Source organism: Oncorhynchus mykiss, chromosome 5 (assembly GCF_057628025.1).
Source record: "Oncorhynchus mykiss isolate SJ-2025 chromosome 5, ASM5762802v1, whole genome shotgun sequence".
In the NCBI taxonomy this organism is placed as follows: Eukaryota; Metazoa; Chordata; class Actinopteri; order Salmoniformes; family Salmonidae; genus Oncorhynchus; species Oncorhynchus mykiss.
In genome coordinates, this window is record NC_143026.1 from 24,892,496 (window position 1) to 24,911,248 (window position 18,753).

Below are 18,753 nucleotides of genomic sequence, written 5' to 3' on the forward strand. Positions count from 1 at the left end.
TCAGATCTTCCTGGGTAGTAGGAGGCTAGCAGCTAAGAGGCTGAGCTGTAGTCCAGCCCCAGTACAGTCCAGTATTCACACAGATGCCCTGGGCTCCGTAGAGCCGTCCGTCTGCGGCAGCACTAAAGAACAGAGAGCCTTGGCTGCCTGTCTGGTGCACGTCCCTAGAGCTACCGTAGTGAGAGCAGCTCAGCGGGGCATAATTGGAATTATAGGACAGAGACAGGGCATACTGAGCACCACATTATACATACAGGCAACACACACACACACACATACAGCCAACACACACAGACACACACTTTAGTGGACATGCATTTCACAAAGTAGTAATGATTAATAAAATAATGTAAATAATGTGTTAATGCTAATATTCCACATGCTTCAACAACATTTGTACATTGCGTTAGTAGCAGCTTGTTTGCTTGTTACTCCAAATATACTGATACAACATAGACATACTTAGGGAAACAATCATTTATATACAGTATCAGTCAAAAGTTTGGACACACCTACTCATTCAAGGGTTTTTCTTTATTTTTTTTACTATTTTCTACATTGTAGAATAATAGTGAAGACAACAAATTTATGAAATAACAAATATGGAATGATGTAGTAACCAAAAAAGTGTTAAACAAATCAAAATATATTTTATATTTGAGATTCTTCAAAGTAGCCACCCTTTGCCTTGATGACAGCTTTGCACACTCTTGGCATTCTCTCAACCAGCTTCATGAGGTAGTCACTCGTAATGCATTTATACAGTATATACAGTACCAGTCAAAAGTTTGGACACACCTACTCATTCAAGAGCTTCTTTATTTGGACTATTTTCTATATTGGTGTGTGGTCCTCCTACTACGACTCAGGTAACCATGCAGCTTATTAGGCTTCAGACAAAATAAGATGATGAACTTCACAGGGTGGTGAAAGTGCCCGGTGATCTCAATACGCCTTTCCAATAAATATCAAGGGTCTTATTCTGCTTGATATGGTGATCGATGCTTGACTGCCGTTTGACAAATACAAATATTCTCGCAATTATCCATAATAATCTCATCATGTAGAGAAGCCTACCTGCACAGCCTTATCTGCGAGCTGTTGGCGAGAGCGCATGTGGCAATAATACAATAGTTGTTGTGACAAAACTATCAAAAGAGTTGAAAATGCGATGGAAACAGGTATTCAATACATTAACATTTTTGCGAAGAAGTACATTTTGTGTGCACTAGGTCATCATGCACTGATTGTTCTCCGCAATAAGTATGTTTGGTGGAAACACACCACTGGAGGGAAAAATACATATTTTCATTATACAGATTCTAGAAAGTTAGCATGAAAAGTTGTCACCAATTGAATGGAAACCCAGCTACTGATGCTTCTTAGATAACATCATTGCAGCCACTTTTAAGGCTGCGTTCTAAAGGTGCCCACAGTAGCTGTGATGATGAAGTGGCCACTGAGAGTGTAGACTGTAGCTTCCACCAACCTGTGCCATCTACGGCCCAAAGGAGAGACACTAAGGAACACCCCCCCCCCCCCCCCCCCCAGACTCAGCTGGCGCGTCACGCTATGGTTACCCTGGAGCCAGGGCTGAGGTCAATAGTCTGAAGGAACTGGACAGGTCATGAAGATGGATAATGAAACAGAAACACGACTTTAATGTGGTTCATGAGGTTTCTGAATGGACGGTGTGAGGTCATCTCAGCTAACACATGATCAAAGAAAGAAACTGACCAAATAACAACCTAGGCTATTAACACCATAACCACGTGATATTCTTACTCATGTTCCCACTCAAACAGATGTGACCTCTATCGTAGGATATGCCATTAAGATTGGCCATTAAGATTATTGTCAATCATACCGAATTAAAAGTACAATCAAATAGATCGCTCATTAACTATTCACCAAATACTCTACCTTTTCCATTTTCTTGGCCTCGATGTGGCGCATCACCTGGTCTCTCCAATCCACTGGTACCCTTGCTCCTGCTCCCGGTCCTCCTGGCCCGTCCAACAGCGAGTGCTCAGACTTCACCCTGGCGTTTGGCCTTTTACTGGGGCTGACGTGCTGGTAGTTGAAGTCGCTGACCGACATGGTCCTCTCGGGCAGCTCATGGGGCTGTGGCCTGGCGGTGTGAGGCCTGGGGGCACAGGGCCCGTCGATGCTGTAGGTGCGGGCCGACAGAGGCCTCTGCATGGTCTGGGCTATGGCCAGCGGCCCCCGGCCCAGGGTGTGGATGTCCCTGTACGTCATGTAATCTCCCTCGGGAACCTGCATGCGCCGGGGGTCCCCCATAGAGGCCGTGGAGGAACTGCTGCTCTGCCTCTGCAGGGTGCTGCTCCGTGGCTGACTACCGGGGGGGGGCAGGTGTCTCTCCTTAGCCCACATGTCACCGGGCTGCTTGGGCCCCATGGGCGGGCCTCTCTGCTGGGCCTGGTGGGGATATGGAGGGGCCTGGTTGCGGTTGGAGTAGTTGGTGTTGGCCAGAGAGTGCTGGGGTGGAGGGAGGTAGCCCTGGTCGGGGGGGACGGGGGTCCTATGGGTCCACAGGCCTTCTTTGGGCAAGGCGCTGCTGGTGTACTGGACGTTGTACTGAGGCAGCGGGCCCATGGCCATGCCTGAGGGGACGGGGTAGCGGCCGGTGCTGACAGGAGGCTTTGAGGAGCTGGAGAGCAGGTCGGAGGAAGAGGCTGACGAGCCGGGGTAGACCTGGAAGGGCTGGTCGTTGAGCAGGGAGGCTGACTTGCTGCGGACGATGCTTTGACCCTGTGCCCCCGGTACGGCTCCGGCCATCCTGCCCACTACTCCACCCTCGTAGGAGCCCCCCTCAGTGTCCAAGGAGTACAGCTTCATCTCCCCTGTCTCGATGTTGGTGATGCTCTGAGCCTTGGCCACTGGGGACAGCTCCTCTGTGCTGCGAGACAGCGACATGTCACTGCTGGCCGTCACGCCCGCCGAAGCAGTCCGCACCACCGACGTGGCAGAGTCTAACCTCATGGGCGACACGGCCAATCCCTCGCTGGAGCGGCCGTTAAAGTGGTCGCCCATCTGGTTGCCGTTCTCCAAGTGGTCTGTAATGGGCGCCGTAGAGTTTTCGTTGTTATACGGCGGAGGCAAGTGTTGAAAGGCCTCCTTGGTGCTCGTGCCATTCTGACAGTCATCCAGTTGGACCCCCATGTTGTCCGGCTGCAGCGGCAGCTTAGCCACGTTCATGTTGATCTGGTCCCACTTGGTGTAGCCGTCGCCCATGCCGTTGTTGATGCCCTTCTTGATGAAGGCCAGCCTCTCCTCCATGGACAGGTCGTAGTCCCCCACAATCTTCTCTGGCTTGGACTCGTAGGACTGCTGGTTCTTCAGGAGGGCCTGCAGGGTAGTGTCTGGGCCGTTGCCGTTCTGGAGGAGAGGGGTGCTTACCTTCTGCTGATTCATGTTCTCATCCTCTTGCCTGGAACAGAAAGCATAACATAATGGTTTGTTGTTGTTGTCGAGTGTTCAGGCATTCAGAGTATAAGCATGGCAGCTGCGCAGGAACCCCGGCCTACATTCGCAATGACTAGGAAATCCAACCCTCTTAGTTAGATCTAGTATGAACACATCCAAAGTTATTTCCTTAGTTGAGCCAACATTTCAAATGAGAAAAAAACCTTCACTGTTCTATGCTCCCTAGTGAGCTTCTATTATAAAAGAAATCACATCCCTAATAGCAAGTAAATCCCACCCTCCATTCTCAAGAAACTCTGAGAAAAACTAGACTTCACCCACCTGCTCTTGGGTAGGAAGGGCATCTTGGCCTCTCTCTCGGGGGTGCACAGGGAGTTGTCCTGACTGCTGTCCGTGGTCAGAGACACCGAGTCCGACATGCGTGACGGGGACGAACAGTTGCTGTTGTTCTGATTGCTGTTGGCCACTGTCTCGTCCAACAACGAGTCAGCGTCTTTACCGTCATCTGTCCAACCAAGACAGGAGAACTCGGTCAGTGTGTACACATTCATAGTTACCAAGCTGTGTACACTGAGGGCGCACGATGTAATCAACTTGTCAGTAGTTACATAGTTGTAGAACCATCTAACCGTGTACTACTTCTAGCAGTTGTTAATCCTAAAAGGAGCCATGTGTCTGCCGTGGTACCTTTTTTGTCTTTACTAAGTGCCACCACTTTGGGCTGGTTGATGGAGATCTCAATGAGAGGAGGTCTCATCTCCGCCATCTTCATCTCCTCCTCAGATGAAAGCTCCTCAGAATCCTGCAGAGAAAAAGACTTGACACAAACGACCACAAAATAAATGTGCAAGAGTCATAATGTGTATGGCCAATGAGGTGTGATGTGTAGCACCGTTCAGAGTAGCGTACCTCCAGGGTGTCCTCGTGGTTCATGGTCTTGGTATTGTCCGAGGTCCGGAGTGAGGTCTTCTGGGAGGTGTAGGATTCAGAGGTCTCCAGGGGTACTGTGGAGTCCTGGACACAGACAGGTGCTTTGGGCTCCATCTCTAATTGCTTGCCATTGGCGCGGGGAGCCTCGATCACCTGGTCAAAACCCCAAACCAACAGAAGGTTATATAAAGCAGGCTTGTTTCTATTACAGAGTTATTATTAGGTTGTTGTTGTTATGTCATTTGTTACCCATCTAACTTGTAATTAGGTGGCAAGTAAATATTGGACAGAACTGTAATAAAGTGTAACAGTGAATTAATGTACAATAGGCTCATTGGGATTCCTTGTATTTCCAATAGAATTTGTTTATATGCAAATACTTGTGAAACCATACACCACGTGGAGCAGTCTTAATTTTATCTTAGGTTATTTTCCAATACAACACACTGTATCCAAGTTGTTTGTTGTCTGTGTGTGTGTGTGTGTGTAGTTTGCACATCTGCCAGTGTTTACAGACAATAGGCTCAACCTTGACTCCCACGTCCTGCACTCCCACATGGATCCGCTCATTAGGTTTGGCATCCTTCCCCGACTCGTCGCCCGACTCGTCCTCCTTCAGCCTGTGAGCGATAGACTGGGCCGTCTTCACCATGTTCTTCAGCTCGTCTGGGTACGGTGTCGGGTAGCGCTTCAGGTTGCCCTCCTAAAGAGACATGCACACGTGAGAGAAAAAAAACTCAAAAACAGTGAACCAGGAGGGTTCCTCAGGGGGTGGGGAGAGGGACTTGGGTGAGGGACTTGGGTGAGGGAGGGGGAGCAGTTGAGCTCGGCTGCCAATGGAGGTGACACTGCTGCTCCTCAGTCAAAATGACAGCTTGAGAGGCGGTGTGCCTCTTCCCAGCAGGCCCGTCCTCCCAGTCTGCTGGAGAGGCACTGCAGCCAGCCATATTGTGTCAGTGGCACACGTTGGAGACTGTGTGAGACTGTGTGAAACACCACAATTGGTTTGAAAAAAATTATTCAGAACCTCCTCACTATGAAATGCAAGCAGCTTCCATTTCAGTGTGAGACCATAGACATTGGACAACTGGACATTCCTTAGAGACTCCGGTACAGGCAGTAACATGCAGACATCTCTCTTTAATACAAGGGAAGAGGGGAAGGCCAATCTGTGATAGGTAATGTGGCTGTAGCTTGAAGCCCCTTCTGATACATAAGGTGACTCAACAGACCTAGATTTTACATTCTAACAGGAGACAGCAACAAAAAAACTTGCTTTTACACCAGAAAGCCCATTTGTATCCCTTGCCATAGTGTTTCAACAACCTTGACAACTTAGTAATGAGGACTGTGTAATGTGCGTAAGCATTGTGAGTACAGAGCAAGGTTATTTGACCCTCATTTTCCTCACACACAAACTGGACATCATTTTTCATGTACTTTCATTCGCTCACATTTGCATAATATCACCCTCTGACACTTTGTCAACCACACTAGCTACAATCTACAACACAGTGAGGAAAGAGATGGTGTGTGCATACTGTGTACACAAGTGTGTGTGTATCAGCGTGTGTGCATTTATGTACGTAAGCGGGTGCCTCTCGCTGTCTGCAAGTGTGTGTATGTGCGGGCTGAGTACTGACCCGCGGAGGCGTCTCCCTCTCATCCTTGTCCTCATCACACTCGAAGGCCACCTGGGCCCGCTGCTTCCTCTGCTCCTCCCACAAAGAGGGGTTGAAGCTCTCACTGTCAGAGTTAGGGATGCCTGAGGAGACACACACCACACATCCTCTTTCTAGCTGCACAAACCTTTATGCAGTATTCCAATTACATTTGTTAAGCATACATCTAGAGATAAAATTAAAGAATTGAATAAAATGTTATGAAACCTTACCAGTTATATACCACTAATTAACACATTCTCAGTTTTGTAAATGTATATTTGTGTTATCAATACCACTTGATATCCAAACATGGTTGTGTAAGTTAAGTTAATAGAGTATTAAAAATACAGGTGAGAATTATGTTTGTTTTTGACAACTCAGCTCAGTCATGATTTCCGGACCAGTTCTCTCTAAGCCTGGGCTGTGTTTGAAGCCAAGTTTCCACTTCAGAGCAGTACAAAAGTTGTGTTGCTCGGAAACAGGTTAAGACTTTTTAATCTCACCCCGTCCTGAATCCATTTAGTTTCAATTTTGGAGATTTGCCTCTGTTCCCGGCCAACAATGAGAGCTTGTTTCAGGCCCAAAATGTTCAAAGCACCGACATTCCAATTAAGGGGCTGACTAGATCTGGCAGGTGCCCCAAAAACAAATTGGAACGCAATAGCAGTAAATTGATTAAAGATTCACAATTTCCCCTCTAAGGCCTAGCACCTGTAAGCTGCAGTATCCTCTCCCAACAGGAGGTCAGAGTGAGAGGAAGAGCGAGCAGCCATGCTAACCGATGTAATAGTAAACCTAGTGCCCAAGGTAACATATGTAGAGAAGGAGGGGTAACGGATTGTGTTTCTACCCCCCCCCCCCCTCCTCCTCAGATAAAGGAGATAATGTGGCCAACACAACAACCATCCAAGACAATCACTTCCTGGTTGCCGGAATCACATGATCAAATTCATGATTGGAGGAAGATAAAGAATGAGAAGCAGATAATGAAATATGATCATTGTGGTAGCGATTACACTGGAAGTTTGGCACTGAAACAACAGTCAGCCTGGAATTTAGTAGGATGTGACCGACCTCGATGGTGGCCCAGTTATTTTAATAATCCCTGATCTGCCATATATAGACTAATGAAATAGGAGGGGAAACATGACATTTGTGTATCTAAACACATACTATATAGATCAGTTATCACCACAAGGAGAGATGTATTGTAAAGGTGTTAGAACAGGACCTAGCCCATAGATAGTAGGTCTTTGTATTAGTTTGAAACTCCAGATTGTCTAGTACTCACAGTCCTCTGTCCTGGTCTGCTGGGGGAACATGTAGTTGGTGAGAACCGTCTTGTGGGTCTCTGGATCCTCCTCCTTCTGCAGAGGGATGAGAGGCTTCGACTGTGGGGGAGGGGAGAGAGAGAGAGAACATAAGACAGTGGTATAATAATACCGATGGCTTTTGAAAACTGTCATGAAAATGTCTTGACAAATAATAGTTTGTCAAATAAGCAAGGGAGAGAACAGTCATAGGAATCTTTCATGAATAGGTCTACATATTCACTGGTGGAAATCATCCATTTAATTTGGTTTCCAGGTACACTAAGGGCTTTGGACAGTAGCATTAGGAGATGATCAGAGCTTTAGGCCTTCCTCAAGCCTTCCTCAACCTGGCTGACTTCAACCAGAGACATCCGGGTTGATTATTAAACTCTGTAGTGTGTGTGTGTGTGTTTCTGACTGTGTTGGGCAATTAAACCACAGTAGATAATCAATAAGAAGCCCAGCTGGCAGGAGCTAACCCCCGTTCACATCATTACCACAACCTCCTAATTAAAACCCACTGGGGAAGAACTGGGCCTGTAATCACAAAGTGTGCTGATCTAGGATCAGGTCTCTCCTTTCTTACTGATTATGATTAGAAAGGCACAAACGATGCTAGATCAGCACCCTTACTACTCCAACGCTTTGTGAATATGGGCCCAGGGCTGCAATTAAAACATCAACTCTTCTGAAAAAGTGGACTGCTGGACTAACGTGGCCATCCAACCTATATTCAATCAAAACATGTCTCTTTGTTTTAAGGAGAGCCTCTTTCTCTCTCCGGTCTCTGGTCAAATCCTCTCAGCACAGTGAGTGGTCAATGGCTGTTAGCTTGGGGCTTTGGAGAAAGGCCCTCCATGCAATATGGTGTGTGAAATTAGATACCGTGAAAGTGTTTTATTGGGTTTAAGCTGTGTTTTGACAGGTTGTACTGTGTCCAATGGGATTAGTCTGAGGCTGGCTGTCGGGAGCTGCTGGTTGCACAACTACACTTGGCCGCTCTCGACCCCCTGAGAAACAGTTACTGTAGGGGTGCCAAATGTGCCAAATGTTTCATTACACCATTTGAGGAGCAGAGAGACAAGGAAGTGCACTGCCGTCCACACGTTTGAGAGCAGCTCAGTGGCCACTCGTGTGTGTGTGTGTGTGTGTGTGTGTGTGTCAGATACTCAATTACAGCTCTCCCTCCCACTCATACCATTCTGATGACACTCGAGGGAGGATTTTGAAATAAGAGGGTCATAAAACAACAAGCACTTCTACGCTCCATACAAACAATGAGTAAATTTACATGCAGACTAATAATTAGATATTAAACTGATTATGGCAGTAGACAGATTATGCACTAGTCATGTAAACACCTTACTCTGCTTATCTTAAATCGGCGTTAAGGTCTAAATCGAAGTAAGCATTCGCCGATTAAAACACCTGGTTTTCTGAACAATGTTTCAAATTAGGACATGTAAACACGTTAATCGGCGTTCCAGCTGTGTATTTGATATGTACATGTGCTAGCAGCAGCCGAACCAGCCTCCCTCTTTAGCACGAGTAAAGTGTGTTCAGAACAACTGAACGTACGTGTCTTAGAAGTTGTTTTCAAATACAAACTTTATATGTTTGAACTAAGAATCAAATATCCTTCCCAAAAATAAAATAGTAGAACGTTTGTTTTGCTTGGTGATTTTCTGCATTTTTAAAGTGCCATCAGGTAGCCTGATTTCAGATGTGTCCAAGTAAACATAATTATTAGGGAATTCGTTCTTCTTGCAAAGCATGTAAACATTTTAATCAAACTATTATATTAATCTGACTAGCCACAATAATCACATTCTTGTGTGCATGTAACCACACTCACTAAAGAGATTTCCCTACCAGTAAAGAAATAGCCTGTATGAAAAACAGAATAATGCCCTGAAAGCCCCATAGTGAAAACCAAGAGGCTGTGTACACACCTGGTTCTCAGACAGCCACATAGCAGTCATCTGGTTAAGCTTGGTGAAGCTGTAGGGAAGGTTCCTCAATCTGGACAGAGAAACACAGAGAAAGGCGTTATAGTAAAAGTCATGAAGCACATTACCGACCTCAGAAAGATATGGGACAGATCTCACCTGACAAATAAAAGTAATGCACATGACCATGTTTCTGTATCCATAATGACTTTAACCACACTTACTTGAGAGATACTGCCGTCCGATATTAAGAATGGCCCAAATCTTTGAGTACCATGTCTAACATCTATAGGACAACTTTCTAAAGTGCACAGAGAATCAGATAAGCCTAAACATCATGTTGTGTCTCCGACGCCAAAGTGGAGAGTGCAAAACGAGTGGTCCCAGGGTAATAAACGGGTCTCTTCCTCTCTATAAAAACTGGAGGATGGGAACTTAATTCCAGCAGGCTGCAGGGTTACTGCCGAGTCATGGTAAAATCTATTTAATGCTTCTGTTAGCGAGTGGAAAGGCCATGGCCACTGTGTCTCTTTCTAGGGCACTGCCTAGAAAAACCCCTGGAAATAACCTCCATCAGGAAGGAATTGGGGTTTTGTGAGAGTCTTAAATCAATCTACTTAATCTTCCTGGTCCAAACTTAGGATTTCATTCCTGTATCATTATGCACCAATGATTAACTTTCACGATGTGTGTGTAAGTGTGCGCATGTGTGTTTGTGTGCAAGGTGGGAGAATGCATTCTGATTCTGACATTTTCCTCTATTGTTGACACAATTGTGTGTTTTTAGTGCCTTATATAATCCACTTTGGTGGCGGGCGCAGCAGAGGGAGATTGCTCTGGTGCCAGCGCTGGTTCCAATAAGCTGGATGGACATGTTTTACAAGGCACATGTGGCAACGGTAGCATGGCTTTGCACAACAAAGGGAGCAGCTGGGAGACTGCTGACATTTTAACTACTGTGTTAAACTAGTCTGTAGACTACTGGAGCGCTCGAATGAAACGCTCTGAGAGCACCAGAAATAATGAATCATATTGAATTGACTGATGTTTACGGCGACATGCAAGAAAAAGAGTTGTGTCGATTAAAGATTGGGTTAGCAGTGTTTCCCCCAGGAATGTAGTTTTAAAGCAAATTTCCTGCAATTCTACACATTTTGCCATGGTTTATGCTGTGATCTTGTTCTATATGTTTTATTCTTCCTTACTGTCTTGTTTTTATTTTGGTGGTTCTTAGTTCTAAATAATGAAAATATATTACTCCATTATCTTTTCCATATACTTTATATCAGGTTTTAGACTTATTTTTTGGATTGGCAGTAACAATATAGCAGGACATAAAATGTACTTTTTGGTCCACCAGCCACTCAAGAGTTTTTAAATCAGACAAAAATGGTTTTATTTTCCTAAAATTACAGATGAGCATGCTAATGTTCCTAAAACAATAACTGTATTACTAGTAAGAAGTAATGTGCTACAGTATATTGATTAATTTCATTTTCTGTGAAGTGAGTCTTCTCAAAACAACTTTGTGCCTGTGAGACTGACATGCTGACTAGGCCGGCTATGCGGTACACCATAGTGTGCATGTTGATTTTGTCCACCCACACCAGACGCGATAAGGACACGCAGGTTGAAATATCAAAACAAACTGAACCAACTATATTAATTTGGAGACAGGTCGAAACGCATTAAACATTCATGGCCATTTAGCTAGCTTGCTTTTGCTAGCTAATTTGTCCTGAAATGCACAAGGTCCTGACAATTAATCCACAGAGAAAAAAGGGTAAACCTAGTTAGTTTCTAGTAATCTCTCTTTGGACTTTATATGGCGGTTGGCAACCAACTTTAAAAGTGCATTATCACCACCGACTGGAGTGTGGACCTCAGTTCAGCTCAGTATATGCTCTGAATAACATGACCGTGTACATTTATTGTGCAACGTTCGCGCACATAATGCTCGCGCCATGAATGTTTCATGCATTTATACCTGTCCCCAAATTAATATAGGTGGTTCAGAGTTATATTATATTTCAACCTGCACGTCTGGTGTGGATGGACAAAATCATCAACATGTACGCAATGGCGCAAGAGCATGCCCGGTCTAGTCAGCTTGTAGTAGAAGCGCTGTCTCCTCTTTCCTAGCAGTTGAAACTCAAACATTGAAAAACAACCTAGCTTGTGAACAAAACAATGTGAATAGCCAAGAAACACAAGGACAAAGTTTCACTTAAGTAGACTTTCGTTTCAAGTAAAATTAGACCAACTTTCATGACTGCGCAGCGCTTCTAAAAATGATCTTTCACTCAGCTATTCATGTGTACACAGCCCCTAGACAGGCAGTGTTGCAGCGCGAGTCGGAATAGACTATATAGGATTTGTAGTTCTTTGACTTTGTGAGATTAAATTAACCAGCTATGAAACAAAATGGCAGAAATACTTTGAAAGCCGCTACTGCAGCATTTATTTTACTATAAATGTGATCATAATTGACTATTTTTATTCACACATATGAGTTAAATGTTCGCACTGTGGAGCCCTGACCACCCACCAACTTGGCTGGTAAAATAGACATCTTACCATCTTGCCAAAATCTACCTGCATTTGGCAGGTGGCTGGTGTTCATTTTAGGACTTGGGGGCATCTGCTAAATTAATATAGGGGAGACACTATGTGATGCTAGTTTGGAGAGAGATAGAGCAAGAGAAAGAGAGGACGAGCATAGCCTCTCCTGCAGTGTATGTGACTCCTCATTCAACTCGGACAAATCTGTTACCTTACGCTGATAGTACTACTGATTAACTTGCAATCTACAGTATATGCCAATATTTTCAACAATGCCTTGACACATTTGTTACCCCTGTGTTATGGTGATTCCTGTTCCCCTGTATTATCTGGGATAAGGGGTGTAGCAGGGTGGAGATGGGGGTGACGGGGGTGAGACAGGGGGCAAAACATAAGTAAAAGGGGGAGAGACAGGGGAAAAATAGGAGTACAGGGGAGTGAGACGGATGAGTTGCCCCAAACTAATCATAAGATTAGCCAACCTTTGTAAATAAAGAGGCATCATCAAATCTGGTCTCCTGTCTGTCTGGCTGCTCTTCAGATTGCATCAACAATCTGCCTGGACTGCCACGGGGCTGAGACTTGGGGGAGAGAAAGGCGGAGGTTAGACTCACTTGTTGTCGCTGAGATTGATGACCTTGAGCTTGGTCATGTCTCCCATCTCCTCAGGTAGAGACTCCAGCTTGTTGGAGTGCAGGAACAGCACAGTGGCACTCTTCCAGCTGCCCATCTGGGTGATGTGGGGAGGAGAGAGAGAGCGAGCGAGACCAGGAGACATCAGCACACAGCTGAGGCTGGACACAATAAATTGCCGTATGCGCACCCACGCATGCACACACACACACGCATGCACACACACGCATTCATGTTTTATAAATAAGCAAACATTAGCACAGCGTGCACACAATAATACCAACACCCACTGACACACACACAGTGTTTGACCCCCATGCTCACCTCTGGGGGCAGCTGTGTGAGGAAGTTGTGGTCAGCGGCAAAAGTGCGTATGCTGACACACTGTCCAATGGAGGAGGGCAGAGCCTCGATCTCGTTAAAACTACAGTCAAGCTCATCCAGGGCTGCCAGACTATAGAGAAAGAAGAGGAGGAAGAAACAGGGGGAAAAGAGGAGGAGGGCTTTTCATTTAGGACAACTAAACAGAGTTTATGTCTCATTGATTCCATAGGCGTTTTTTTCGCGAGAGGGTTTTATACCACAGTGGGGGAAGAGAGTCCTAAAAAGGTATTTTTCCTGCTCGAACTAGCCAACATTCCAAGGAATCTTCTGACTAACTGTCAGGTTCCAATATCGTCTAGGACTGCACTATACGGCATATGACCCTTTATGAAGAAAAAAAAGAAGGAAAAAAAAGAGTGAAAGATACTCGCTGGAGAATAGAGGTTACTCTACATCCGAGACTCTTCCAGATCTGGTTCTCATTATTCTGTTTGGAGTTTGGCTCAGGAATATGCAAGCCAGCACTCTCTGAATATATCTGGGGTTGCTATTCCAGCATTCATTTAAAAATACATACTGTGCATAAATTATTCACGTGGACCTGAATTTAAGATGGAGTTGAGCCAGAGTTTTCCCTCCTGGAATCCAATGGGAGCTCTGGTGTTAAAATAAGGACAGGTACAATGATACCCAATATCCTCTTAGATGGAGCAACAACAGACAAGATCAGGGCCTTATTGGCATCTCAGAGAAGGAGTGCTGATCTAGCATTAGTTTAGCCTTTTAGATCATAATGAATACAATTATGTGGACAAGGGAATCTGATCCTAGATCGGCACTCCTACTCTGATATGCTTTGTGAATTTGGGCCCAGGCCTATATTCGCGTCATAAAAAATTCCAACATTAACTGAAATGGTTGGCCAAGGTCAGTTAGAATAGTTTTTATCAACTGCAGACAGGGCTCTAAAGCGCAACCATTTTGGTCACATATGCTACTACATATTTTTCTGTGCACCCTTACATTATACTTTGGAGGCACCGTGCTCCTAGAAAAATAATCACCCAGATAATAATTGTTGTAATGAATAGGCTTCGTACCATTGTCTTTAAGTGCCCTAAAGATAAAAGCGAGCGCAGATTTGTTACTGTCATGGTTGCACCATTACTAAAGCAAAAACAGATTGTTTCTAGCATAAAACAGATACAAATATACACGATATATACAAACATATGTGGACACCACTTCAAATTAGTAGATTTGGCTGTTTCAGCCACACCAGTTGCTGACAGGTGTATACAATTGAGCACACAGCTATGCAATCTCCATAGACAAACATTGGCCTTACTGAAGAGCTCAGTGACTTTCAACGTGGCACCGTCATAGGATGAGTCTGTTCGTCAAATTTCTGCCCTGCTAGAGCTGCCCCGGGCAACTGTAAGTGCTGTTATTGTGAAGTGGAAACGTCTAGGAGCAACAACAGCTCAGCCATTAAGTGGTAGGCCACACAAGCTCACAGAACAGGAATGCCTTTTGTCCTTTGACCTTTTGTCGGTTGCAACACTCACTACTGACTTCCAAATTGTCTCTGGAAGCAACGTCAGCACAAGAACTGTTCGTTGGGAGCTTAATAAAATGGGTTTCCATGGCAGACCAGCCACACACAAGCTTAAGATCACCATGAGCAATGCCAAGAGTCGGCTGGAGGGATGTAAAGCTCATTGACATTGGGCTCTGGAGCAGTGGAAACGTGTTCTCTGGAGTGATGAATCACGCTTCACCATCTGGCAGTCTGACGGACGAAACTGGGTTTGGTGGATGCGAGAAGAATGCTACCTGCCTGAATGCATAACGCCAATAGTAATGTTAGGTGGAGGAGGAATAATGGTCTGGGGGTGTTTTTTATGGTTCGGGCTAATGCCCCTTAGATCCAGTGAAGGGAAATCTTAACACAACACTATACAATGACATTCTAGATAATTCTGTGCTTCTAACTTTGTGGGAACAGTTTGGGAAAGGCCCTTTCCTGTTTCAGCATAACAATGCCCCCCGTGCACAAAGCAATGGTTTGTCGAGATCAATGTGGAAGAACTTGACTGGCCTGCATAGAGCTCTGACTTCAACCCCATCGAACAACTTTGGGATAAATTGGAACGCTGACTGTGAGCCAGGCCTAATCGCCCAACATCAGTGCCCGAACGAACTAATGCTCTTGTGGCTAAATGGAAGCAAGTCCTAGCAGTAATGTTCCAACATCTAGTGGAAAGCCTTCCCAGAAGAATGGAGGCTGTTATAGCAGCAAAGGGGGAACCAACTCCATATTAATGTTCAGAATTTTGGAATGAGATGTTCGACGAGCAGGTGTCCACATACTTTTGGCCATGTAGTGTACATTTTTTTATTTGTGGGAATACTTGGATTTGGGAAACTATTTCCTAAATTAAATACATGTTCAGCTGATTTTACAGTCCTAATTATTGATTTTATTACTAAAAAACATTTAAAAAACACTTGCTGAACGGTTCTGGAACGCGGGCCGACTGTTGCCAATCTCTGCTCTTGTCATGCCCTGACCATAGAGAGCTGTTTATTTTCTGTGTTGGTTGGGGTGTGATAGTGACTAGGGTGGGTCATCTAGGTGATTAGTGATTTATGTTGGCCTGGTATGGTTCCCAATCAGAGACAGCTGTTTATCGTTGTCTCTGATTGGGGATCATATTTAGGCAGTCATTTCCCCATTGTGCTTTGTGGAATCTTGACTATGGATAGTTGCCTGTTAGCACTATTATTTAGCTTCATGTTTCGTTTGGTATTTTGTTGTTTTTGTTCGGTGTTCATTTAATAAAGGAAAATGTACGCCTACCACGCTGCACATCGGTCCACTCCTTATAACGATCGTGACAGCTCTATAGCAACTGAGTAAAGAGAGGAATCTGAGTCCGCTTCTCAGAAGTCAAGACCAGGGACAAACAACAGCGTAGGCAACCAATGCCGATATTGGTCAAAATGTAAAACAAATGCAATGAAATGCAAGATGATTAAATACATTTAATCAGTGTGCTTTACAATCCTGGTTTGGGATAAAACCACAGTTCCCCTTGAAATCACATTTATAATTCTGCCCAGAAGCTTTTCCTAATCTGGGACCAGGAAATATAAATGAACAAACAGGGTAATTGGCAACGTTTGGAAACAAAAAACAAAAACAACTAAAATGGACCAGAAAGGAAAAATTATTAAATTATAACTCTGTCAAACTTAAAACATAGATAAAGCATAAACCAAGTGGCCATTTTAAAACAGTCAATCTTGAAATGCTTGTTGGCTACCACACAAAATATATTGTTGGATTAAAATCAATTTGTCGCTCCATATGAATGATCACATCTATAGTGAGAGGTCAGAGATCAAGTGTTAACCCCCGCCTGTAATGACTGTGTTACCAGGGGCATAATCACTACTCCAATTCTGTTGCAAAACATTTCTTCAAAGGAACAAAACGGAATGGGAAGGGACCTACCCACATTTTTCCAATAAACACTTGTTTTAGTGGCAAAACTGTTTGGCAATTGATCACACCCCTGGCAGCAGCAGTCAATCACCAATAGCTGGCCTCCTCACCTGTCATAAATCGATGAGTGTTGGCCAAGCAGAATTAAACAGGGGCTTTAATCTGTCAATACGGTATTCAGAGGTTCCTCAGGTCAGGGTAGCCTAGTGGTTAGAGCGTTGGGCTAGTAACTGGAAGGTTGCAAGTTCAAACCCCCGAGCTGACAAGGTACAAATCTATCGTTCTGCCCCTGAACAGGCAGTTAACCCACTGTTCCTAGGCAGTCATTGAAAATAAGAATGTGTTCTTAACTGACTTGCCTAGTTAAATAAAGGTAAAATAAATAAAAGGATTACCATTGTCTCCATTCACAATGGAGGAGCCAGGCTTAGATCACTCACCTATATAATTGGGACTAACGCCTCAATCGTCTCATATCTGGCGCGTTTGTAGAAACAGGTCAATTAATCAAACCTAGCTCTACATTGGTGTACTGTACTGCAGCGTTCTGTGATATGTCTGGATGATCAAGATGATCAATGCAAACCAATCAGGGTGGGTTTAGTTGTTTAAAACCCATGGCTTTAATTGTACTCACCCTCCGACGGAGTCTGGCAGATACATGAGCTGGTTCTCGTCCACTTTTAGGGCGGTTAGTTTCTTCAGGGAGCCTGAGGGGGAAGGAACAGGGAGAAAGAGGGGGAAAGAGAGAGAGAAGTCAGCGAAAGGGGTGTTAGAGAGAGACGGAGAGAATAAGAGAGAGAAAGATAAATAGTGCATTAGGCTACAGCACACAGATATTGATTCTGATTTTCAGCTGCATCACCTAAAGAGGACGCAACAGATGAATTCATACCACCATCTGGTTTATGTAACTAGTTTATGACCATAGATTGGGTCCGAATAAATTGCAGACTGACTCCAACTGTATGCAATGCTTTATCTTATTTGATGGGAAAGCAGAGCATGCCCTGTTTCTCTTTTTTTCAGAGTGACACCAACATATCATACCAAGAGGCAGTGCTTACACTGCAGTAATTTAGCTGTACCGCTGCGCCATGACAAAATCATTGCGCCACGCAAATAAAATATGGAACATCAGAAAATATTTATAACGCAGGGCACTTTGAATTATATTCAAAGCGCACTCAAGTTCCGAGAGTTATAGGGAGGGAATTACCAGAATCGAATACAGGGGTACTCAATTCTTAACCTACGAGGTCCAGAGCCTGCTGGTTTTCTGTTCTACCTGACAATTAATTGCACACACCTGGTTTCCCAGGTCTAAATCAGTCCCTGATTAGAGGGGAACAATTAAAAAAAATTGCAGTGGAACTGGCTTCGAGGTCCAAAGTTAAGTTTGAGGGGAATAGAGGCTGCAAAAATAGGCTACATTTATTTAGTAGAATCAAGCTTACCAGCCGCACTGGTTTACACTTTATATGGCCTGCGTATGGTCTAATGAACGAAAGCCTAAATTCATGTGATAATGAATTGAATTATCGAAAACAAACGGGCCTACCTGCTTGCACTTTGTGCAGCCTGTGTATCCATCTACTGTGTTGTTGTCCTTCCAAACTGGGGATTTCACTTTGTGCAGCCTGTGTATCCATCTACTGTGTTGTTGTCCTTCCAAACTGGGGATTTCACTTTGTGCAGCCTGTGTATCCATCTACTGTGTTGTTGTCCTTCCAAACTGGGGATTTCACTTTGTGCAGCCTGTGTATCCATCTACTGTGTTGTTGTCCTTCCAAACTGGGGATTTCACTTTGTGCAGCCTGTGTATCCATCTACTGTGTTGTTGTCCTTCCAAACTGGGGATTTCACTTTGTGCAGCCTGTGTATCCATCTACTGTGTTGTTGTCCTTCCAAACTGGGGATTTCACTTTGTGCAGCCTGTGTATCCATCTACTGTGTTGTTGTCCTTCCAAACTGGGGATTTCACTTTGTGCAGCCTGTGTATCCATCTACTGTGTTGTTGTCCTTCCAAACTGGGGATTTCACTTTGTGCAGCCTGTGTATCCATCTACTGTGTTGTTGTCCTTCCAAACTGGGGATTTCACTTGTGCAGCACCTGATTCCACGAAGGTATTGTAGCCTATTCGCTTATCCTAAACTTTATTTTTATTTCTCCGGTTAGGCCTACATTAGCCACTTTCGTGTGAGCTAGGCTATCCAGATAAAGTAAACTTGACAACAAGTCGTATTCTCACGTGGAGAGGGGGAACATAATCTCTACGTGTGTACAAATTAGAACGTTTTAGCACCACACAAATAAGGGACAGTTCCCGACTCCACACACTCTCAATGGGTAGCTGGCTGGTAGCCTTATGTCTGCCTCACCACTCACAGAATAGACACAACACAATGTAACACAATAA

The 18,753-nt window shown here is 44.5% G+C and overlaps 1 protein-coding gene across 2 annotated transcripts in view; it reads right to left on the bottom strand.

Annotated features, from left to right (window-relative positions):
• The window catches only part of LOC110522834 (erbin), a 112,693-nt gene that overhangs the window by 13,448 nt on the left and 80,492 nt on the right, over positions 1-18,753 (bottom strand). Inside the window, exons 11-21 of one of the 2 annotated variants that reach the window (XM_090234281.1) lie at positions 16,971-17,043; positions 12,823-12,952; positions 12,480-12,595; positions 9,307-9,376; positions 7,333-7,432; positions 6,021-6,142; positions 4,907-5,080; positions 4,357-4,530; positions 4,135-4,249; positions 3,769-3,952; positions 1,924-3,451 (exon numbers count right to left, since the gene is read on the bottom strand). In XM_090234281.1, the coding sequence (XP_090090407.1) occupies positions 1,924-3,451; positions 3,769-3,952; positions 4,135-4,249; positions 4,357-4,530; positions 4,907-5,080; positions 6,021-6,142; positions 7,333-7,432; positions 9,307-9,376; positions 12,480-12,595; positions 12,823-12,952; positions 16,971-17,043 (2,786 nt within the window). Of the gene's footprint in view, positions 1-1,923; positions 3,452-3,768; positions 3,953-4,134; positions 4,265-4,356; positions 4,531-4,906; positions 5,081-6,020; positions 6,143-7,332; positions 7,433-9,306; positions 9,377-12,479; positions 12,596-12,822; positions 12,953-16,970; positions 17,044-18,753 lie in introns of both variants that reach the window. The other variant, XM_036977110.2, reaches the window with a different exon arrangement.